General features: G+C 42.7%; 1 protein-coding gene across 1 annotated transcript; it reads left to right on the top strand.

Annotated features, from left to right (window-relative positions):
* The first annotated feature begins 3,677 nt into the window (after window positions 1-3,677).
* SRP19 (signal recognition particle 19) lies at window positions 3,678-8,352 on the top strand. The gene is made up of 5 exons (XM_010391369.2): window positions 3,678-3,782; window positions 4,873-4,948; window positions 5,923-5,994; window positions 6,990-7,101; window positions 8,026-8,352. Exons 1-5 carry the CDS (start codon window positions 3,739-3,741, stop codon window positions 8,157-8,159), a joined length of 438 nt encoding a protein of 145 aa, XP_010389671.1. The 5' UTR covers window positions 3,678-3,738; the 3' UTR covers window positions 8,160-8,352.
* The last annotated feature ends 278 nt before the right edge of the window (window positions 8,353-8,630 follow it).

Raw genomic sequence — 8,630 nt, 5'->3', positions numbered from 1 at the left:
GCAATCTTCATGTTTTGCTCAGACGTGTACAAGTCCTATCCTCACCAGCAATTGTACCTTCTCTTCATACTGCTTTAAATTGTTTAAAAGCTATCAGGTGTTGAGTGCTTCATTCCGTTTCTGAGTCCAGGGCCAGCAGATACTCGGGAAGTGCATGCAGCTATAGCGTGCCTGAGCTGGAATGCTTTGTGACCTACTTCTGTCTCTGAATTCCTCAGGCTGGAAATATGCAGAATTCAACTTTGAAATTTATTTCTTATGGCACTAGAACAAATGCAGTGATTGGATACCATATACTCAATGAAGTCATTCTACAGTGATGATGAGGATTAAACTGACATGTCTCTACTCACTGCTTAATTTTAGGCATCCTGGTTTTAAGATATTGCAAATTCTAGCACCTATAAAGGAGATTGGTAAGTAATAAGAAGATCTGCAGGGGAAAAAGAAGTTTCCCCTGTGTGGTCAGTTATGTTTGCCACATGATCCAGTCTGTAATTCCACAAACTCCATTTCTGGCAATCTTTCAGTTATTTTTCCATCTGAAATAGATGTGGAAAATAATTTTTGTCTTTGTACCCTTTGTATTTCACAAATACTGATACAGGCTATGTATCTTTTGTAACACTAAATTTAAATATTGGTTTACAAGATAAGCCATTAATACATTGCTATTAAAAACTTACATGAATTGGAAGAGAAAAAAATAACATGCAACTGTCAAATAAAAGAACATTAAACAACACAAAACCTTTCTCAGTGCCCTGAATTAGGTGGACTGACTGAGAGCAATTTTAATATGCAATGAAGGTACTCACAAACTGCAGCTGTGTTCACTGCCTTTAACATACTGTCAGAGCAGTGTTTCTCAAGGTAATGCACCAGAAATTGCTTTACAAACTGAGAAACTAAAACCACTACAGAAATCTAAGGGAACAGTACGAAGTAAATTTTAATATATTTTCATTAAGTTTTAGCCTGTTTTTAAATTTTAAAAAATGAAGCTGTGGTGATGCCAAATAAATATTTCTTAGCATTACTTCCTAAAAGATTTTATTAGATTGTTCTTTGATTCCAACACTGCTAGAGCATTGTCCCGCAGAGGGAGATTTATGTTTATACCCTTTTGGTGGGTTCAGACCTGTGTGTCCCAGAAGCAAAGGGCAATGTGTATTGTTCAAACCTAAATGGCAGTAAGCATAGTTTGTAACAAGGTTTATGATGACCATGTTTCATGCAATGGTCTGACCATTACCATGCCCTGCACATCTCATGCCTGCACAGAGACAATGAATGTATTGCACCCTGGTCAGTCCACAGTTCACACTGTGCACTAAGACCCCCTCTCCTCCCCGACAGCCCACATCTGTCTTGCTAAAAGCAGGTGACAGCAGTGGACAGAAGAAGCTTCTGTCCATGTTGGCTGATGCACAGATTTAAGCAGTGACAACCCGGACAACAGGACAACTCCCAAGGTAATGGCAGCTCTTGACACTTTTTAGGTGGTAGGTATCTCAATAAAAAGTCATTTAATAGAAAGACAAGTGTGTGCAAGCAATGGAGATTTAAAATAAAAACACTGTGCAAAGAAAGGAAAACACAGCAAATCCATTATCAAGCTACTGTTGACAATATGAGAACATTTTGTTGCTAAGCAACAAAATATCAAATTATTTGTAATGGATTACCTCTTAGAAAGCTACACTTGACTCTGTATCAGTCAGTTTGATGGTAATCTGAAGATAACCCTCAAAAAACCTGTCTTTAGCACTGGACAACTATTGCATCAAAAACTTTCTTCATAACTGGCACACCTCATTTACATAACCTTGTTTGTCAGCTGAGGAGCTTGTTGAGTCATGTTTGTGACGAGCTGCCAAATCGATGAGTTGGTCCCAGACAGCTGCAGTCGCATTTCCAAAAGCTGCTTGCTCCTGCTGATGCCACACAGTTGTGCTGTTCGTGTTTTCTGCAGTACTTTGTGCAGTGCGCTCACTTCTGACAGAATGAGAGCAAAGACAGAAGACAGCAAAACTGCTCATCATTCAACAGGGTGACTAGACAATAACTTTTTCATCTGTGCCACCCTGATTCTTTCTGAAGCTTCTCCCTAACTGTTAACTCTTGTAAGTTTTCATGAATGGTACTTGCAGTTCTCCCCTGGGGATACCACTGTGTTGCACTGGCTCTTAGCACCCCCCTCTTCAATATTTCACTGCCAGCTGCATGTGTTGGTGGAGCAGAAAATAAAAAAAGACACCACCACAGATAAATACTGAATAGATACCTTCAGTTCTTTGTCGTGGTACATAACTGCTGTATGAAGATGGTAACAGTGCACAAAATATGACCTGTCAAATTGACAGGGTGACTGAATGGTTGAGACTGTCAGGGACCTCTGGGTGTCATCTGGTCCAACCACTGCTCCAGCAGGGCCACCAAGAGCTGTCATTCCCATACAGCTTTTCAGTATCTCCAAGGATGGAGATGCCACCACCTCTCTGGGCAACCTGTGCCAGTGCTCGGTCACCCTCACAGGGAAAAGGAGTTTCCTGATGTTCAGCGGGAACCTCCTGTGTTTCAGTGTGTGCCCATCGCCTCTGTGCTGTCACTGGGCACCACTGGAAAGAGCCTGGATCCATCCTCCTTGCACCCTCCCTGCAGGTGTTTATGTACCTTGGTGAGATCCCCTGAGCCTTCTCTTCTCCAGGATGAGCTGCTCCAGTCCCTCTACGGCCTTAGTGACCACTCACTGGGCTCTCTCCAGTGTGCCCGTGTCCATCTTGTCCTGGGGCTGAGCTGGCACTCCTGGTGTGGCCTCCCCAATACTGAGGGGCAGGATCACCTGCCCTGCCCCGTTGACAGCACTTCTCGTGGTGCGGCCCAGACACCACTGGCCTTGTCACTGGGACACATCGCTGGCTCATGTTCAGATCGGTGTCCAGCAGGACCCCGATGCCTTTCCTGACAAACTGCTTCCCAGCTGTGCATTCCCAGCCCGTGCTGGTGTCTGGGGTTGTTCCTCCCTGGCTGCAGGACTTGGCTCTTCCCATGCTGAACTGCTTGAGGTTCCTGTCAGCCCCTTTCTCCAGCCTGTCGGGGTCCCTCTGGACGGCACCACGACCCTCTGGTGTATCAGCCCCTCCTCACAGCTCAGTGTCACCAGCAACCAGGCTGGGAGCGCAGCTGCCCCATGATCCAGAGCATTAATGATGATGATGTGACACAGGATTGGACTCAGTACCGACCCCATAATTTTTCCTTAAACTTTAGCTTATTTTTTTTTCATGTAGTTGTACATGGAGCTGTGGTAATACCAAATAACCATTTCCTGGCACTTCTTAGACGGACTGTTCCATGATTCAAACAACCGCTAGAGCTCTGTGAGTGAAGGGCACCACGCGGCGGCTTGGCGGCCTCCGAAACACATTTTGCGTCGCCCACCGCCACCCTCTGGGATCGTGTTTCATCGGCGCCTGCAGCCCAATGTTAAAGGCTGTGTGTCACGGCGTTTCCGCACATCCCCGAACCTGCCCGGCCCTTCCCGCCGCCATTGCCCGCCCCCGCTCACTCAGCCGGGCAGACGCCGCGCGCGCGGCCCCGGAGACGTTGCGCCTCCTCACAGGCTGAGGTACTTGACAGACAATCCCGTTGACCAATGGAATCGCGTATCGGTCCGTTGGGGGCGGGCCCTCTCCCCGCCGTGGCGCGGGGCGGGGCGGGGGAGGCGCTGCTGTCATGGCCGCCGCCGCCGGCGCCGCGTCCCCGGCAGACAAGGAGAGGTACCGTGGGCACGGCTTGTTTGGGGTCGGGTCTTCCGTGGGTTCGTTTGTTTATGTGTCACTGAGGGCTGGCGGAGAAGAAAACGCGAGCGGAGCAAGGGCTGGTCGTTTAAATGCCTGTGGAGAAAAGGGTGGTGGTGTCTGAAATTAAATCCCTGTGGAACAAAGGGTGGTGGTGACACTTGCCTGGTTGGGAAGTCAGTAAGGAGACTGGAATTCCCGTGCTGAACCCAGACCTAGTCGGCTCGTAAAGACGGCAGTAGCAAAGAGTGGAGAGAACCTCTGGAAGGGAGGAGAAAGTAGTAGGAGTTGAGGTGATTTCGGCTGGTTTTAGAAGCAGCAAGGAACGTGATCCTTGTCACTCTCTTGTCATTCAGCTAATTGCAATCTGTCTGCACCATATGTTTTACTCATTTTCCTTATTTTCTTATGCTCTCATAGGTCCTCATTCAAATCAATGCAGGCCTTCTTCCCCCTCTCCTTGGTCGCAGCTAGTTATTTTTTATAATTAAGAAGTATAATTGAGGTTCTGTCGCGCTGATCCCCTTGTGCTTGATGGGTGTAAATCTACTGAAAAGTCTTAAGCAAGTTTCGAAGCACAGTTTTTCAGTGGCTTTTATAAATGTACCCAAATCTGGGTTGATTTGTGTGTGAATTAAAATAAACAAAACAAACACAGGACTTAGTTAGCTATTAGTGTAATAAAACCTTTTCAGGAAACGTTCTTTAATTCTTTTCAGGGAAATATGTGTGTTCCCTTCGAGGTTGCAAGCATGCAAGAAATAGGTCCAAAAAAATAGGTCAGAAAGTTCTATTTCAGCCTCCTTTTTTTTTTTCAGAATGGGTAGTGCCATCCCTTGTACAAATAGTGCCGCAAAAAGTGGTGTCATGTAGTGTCCATGATAACTCAAAGTGGGATTTTGCAGCATTTTACTAAGCAGTCTAGGGAAAATAAATGGTTGTTCTAAACTGCTGTGGGAACTTCTGTGTTTGTAGCCATGACGCTTGTTTTTTGTTTTACTAGGAAAATACTGCATAAGCATTAAGGAGTTGATATAGCTTGCTTAAACTCACTGTTTTCTCTTCTTAGATTCATCTGCATTTATCCAGCTTATTTGAATAACAAGAAGACAATAGCAGAAGGAAGAAGGATACCTATAGATAAGGTGATTTTATGGGTGGGAGGGATGGGGTTTTTTGCTAGGTAGCAGTGTATAAAGAGCTGGAAAATACATCTCTCTGACCTTTCCATTCCCCCATGGCAATTCACTCAGTAACTGGAAATTACAGTGTATTTGGAGGTAACCTAGTGCCAGCATGTGAATTTAGTAGAAGAGCCCTGGGCTGAAGTGTTTGCTTTTGTCTGAGCAGCACCTTGGACAAGCAGGTAAAGTAATGAGGAACTTCATGCACTCCACTGCCTACACAAGTTTGCAGAATCTGAAAGCAGTGCAGGAAAGAGTAGCTAGCTACTTACTGGGTTCTGGTGACTGACTATATGAGCATATATTCTGTGTCCTGTGCATGTGACTCACAGATATGGTAATTATTGTTACTTCAAATCTGTCCAGAAATAGTTCTTCATCATCTCACTCACTTGTAATAATTTTAGCAAGCAGTTCTGGGAGTATAAAGGGCTTTCCTCACTGCTTAGGGTTTGGTTTTTTCTTGATAACAGTTAAAAATAAAATATTTCTTGAGCATGCAAGTTGCCAATCAAAGGTCTACCTATGGGAGAAATCTGCTGCTCTGTGGCTAGAAATTTTCTGGTTTTTTCCTCCGTCAGTCTTTGCTGTATGTTTGCTGTTCCTGATACACAGCTTTTGATATCTCTGTACGTACGATAGCTGTTAATTAATTTCAATTACTTTTCCTAAGCAATTCTTTACCTTGCTCTCATGTCCTAATGAATTTGGTCTCATCTTTTTCCTGATGTTTCAGCTCTTCTTTTTTTTCTTTTTAAATGTTCTGTAGACCACAGCAGCACTGACAGATGACTTCTACACTAGATTTGTCACTACCTTCACTTTCCCCATCAGCTTTTCCTAGTTACAGAGTATAGTGTGGGAAACTGGTAACTATTTTTGTATAGACAGGTCATGGTTGAAAACTAATTAATTTTAACGCATTGTTTCAACAGGCTGTTGAAAATCCCACATCTACAGAAATCCAAGATGTGTGTGCAGCAGTAGGATTCAATGTGTTATTAGAGGTAATTAAAAAAAAAAGTCCCCACATACAAAAAACTCCCAAATTTGTTATGCGTTTCATTATGTCTTTTTTTATAACTTGCAGTTGAGAAGTTTTGTTATTAGCTGTGCTTGCTTTGAGTGATAACTGACCATAGTCATGAAGTAAATGTTGGAAAAATGATGTAAGTCAGGAATACCTCAGATCTCTCAGACAATGTCACTTTTAATCTTATAAAAAGATTACTTCTGTTTTACCATCCTTCTTAGAAGACTGTCCTGGATGCTTAAAAGTGTGTCAGAATAAAAGCTATTTTTGCAAGCTGCAACTCTGCAAATTAAGCTTTTGGAAAGGAATGTTTTTAATGAAAAATGATGACCTTTGCAATGAGTTTTATAGGAATAGGATTCTGATAGTTGGAATATTCATAGTCCTTTGGAGTCATGTTTCAGCCAAAGAATGTTAGCTTTTTATTGCAGTACATCCTTACTCTTTAAATAGTTTGTTGGTTACTTTTTTCTTAGGGAATGAGTCTGGATTTCTAGAGAGGTAACTTCACCAGAGGTCATTTCCTGAAGTAATTATTAATTTATAATTAGTTATTAATTTAGAGCAGTGTTGATTTTTCTAAGAAGAATATAGGTTCTCATCTAGAAGTGTGACTGGTACCCAAAGCCTGGTACAAAATCACTCTGCTTTTCAGAAGTAGTTGGACAGTGCACACCAGCTGCACTGAGAAACCTGTGATGTTTCATCAAGAGCGAAGGCTGTAATTAGCCAAAAGCAGTGACTGTGACCTATCACTTGCTGTCCCTAGGTGTCCAGAAGGGTTCGTAGCAGTGGAGATAAAACAAAAACCCGAGCCCCTGTAGTCCAGACCGCTGGGCATGTAAAATGGTCCCTCTTGCAGTTTACTCACAAAATTGCTCAAGTACCAGGAATTGTTTTCAGCAGTGCCTCTGAAACAGTTGTGTCTTCCAATGCATATTATAATACATTTCTCCTTTTGTATGACAGAAAAACAAGATGTATCCCAGAGAGTGGAACAGAGACGTGCAGTACAGAGGTAGGGTACGAATCCAGCTCAAGCAAGATGATGGCAACCCGTGTTTACCTCAGTTTCCAACACGTGAGTAGAGTGCCTGGGTTTAGGCACTTCACCTGTTAATAAACCAGAAAGACTTCGTGTATTTTTTGTTATCAGCCTGTTTAATTAGTTTTAACTATTATAAATCCTATAGTTTTACATTAAATCTTGTTGCCTGTATAAGTCAACAAAATCAAGTTGTGAGCATTGAGTAAAGTTTGTAAAATGCTGTTGCCTTTGATTCTGCTGCTTCTGCAATGGCTACATTGCGTGGTTGCTGTATTGAACAAAGCATCTATTCAGTTTTGGGTAACTGCTTTGTTGACATTTAAAATAGAATGTTTAGTGCTTAAATGACTAAATTCCAACATTTTTTTAGGATACATACATCATCTGAGTAGATGCCAAATGGATAAAACACAGTACTAAGTTCAGCTGAGTTTTCTGCTGGCCATTTATGTAAATTACAATGAAGCAGCTGTCCTTTAAAGATTAATAGGAATTACTCATCTTGAATGACAAATAATTTCATCTTTTGCATTTTTTCTGAAGGTGAATCCCTGTGTAAAAGGGAAACAGTATATATCTTAAGGGAAGAGCTAGAAGAGTGTACAGTAGCATGAGTGCTGACAGAGGGAGATGATTTAAAACCAGATTCCTGCAGGATGGCAGCAGTGCCTTTCTAAAAATGCATGTAGCTTTTGCCTGATCATTCTGTCCGAAGTGTTTAGGGCCAGTAGGAGGTGAAGGGAAAGAGTAACAGGAAGGATGTAGACACTTTGGAGATTGTCAGGTTACGTGGCTTTTCCAGTCTACTGTGACATTTATCAGTTCTGCACTTTTGGGTTTTTTCCCCCAAGAATTATTCACAAGCTGCTTGCTGTACAGGCGAAGGAAGCAGATCTCCTAGGCTTTACATCTGTTCTTAACTTAGTAGGCATGCATTGATCTCTCCTTGTATTTTAGGTAAATCAGTGATGCTGTATGCTGCAGAAACCATTCCAAAACTGAAAACAAGAACTCAAAAGATGGGAAGTAGTGATCAAAGCCTTCAGCAGGGAGAGGGAGGCAAGAAAGGTAAAGGAAAGAAAAAGAAATAAGCTGACATCTGGAATTGTCATTACATCGCAACGTTACAACAAGTGCAAATGGACACCTTTCGGCAACTTTGAAGTGAAGATAGGAGCAAGAAAAGAAGAGGTGAAGCTGAGTAGAACTGCCTGCTTTTCCCGGAACTGGAATGCATGTAACTGCCTTGCATCTGTGTAACAATAAATCTCTTTTCACACATAACCTGCAAGTCTGATGTTAGCACCCACGTTAAAAGCGGAAGAACATAAGCAAATGGGATGGTTGGGAGAATTATTTTTTTCCAAAAGAAATATGCACCTTCTGAAATCTGGTTGCCTTAGTAAACCATTTATTTGTGATAGTGAAGCAATTGTCATAATTCTATGCTATTCTGTATCAGGATGAAATTCTTCTCTGTGAGGGTAGTGAGGCACAGGTTGTGCAGACAATTTGTGGATGCCCCATGCCTGGAAGTGTTCAAGCCCAGGCTGGATGGGACT

This window comes from Corvus cornix, chromosome Z, assembly GCF_000738735.6.
Source record: "Corvus cornix cornix isolate S_Up_H32 chromosome Z, ASM73873v5, whole genome shotgun sequence".
In the NCBI taxonomy this organism is placed as follows: domain Eukaryota; kingdom Metazoa; phylum Chordata; class Aves; order Passeriformes; family Corvidae; genus Corvus; species Corvus cornix.
This window is presented reverse-complemented; position numbering and strand designations above follow the sequence as displayed.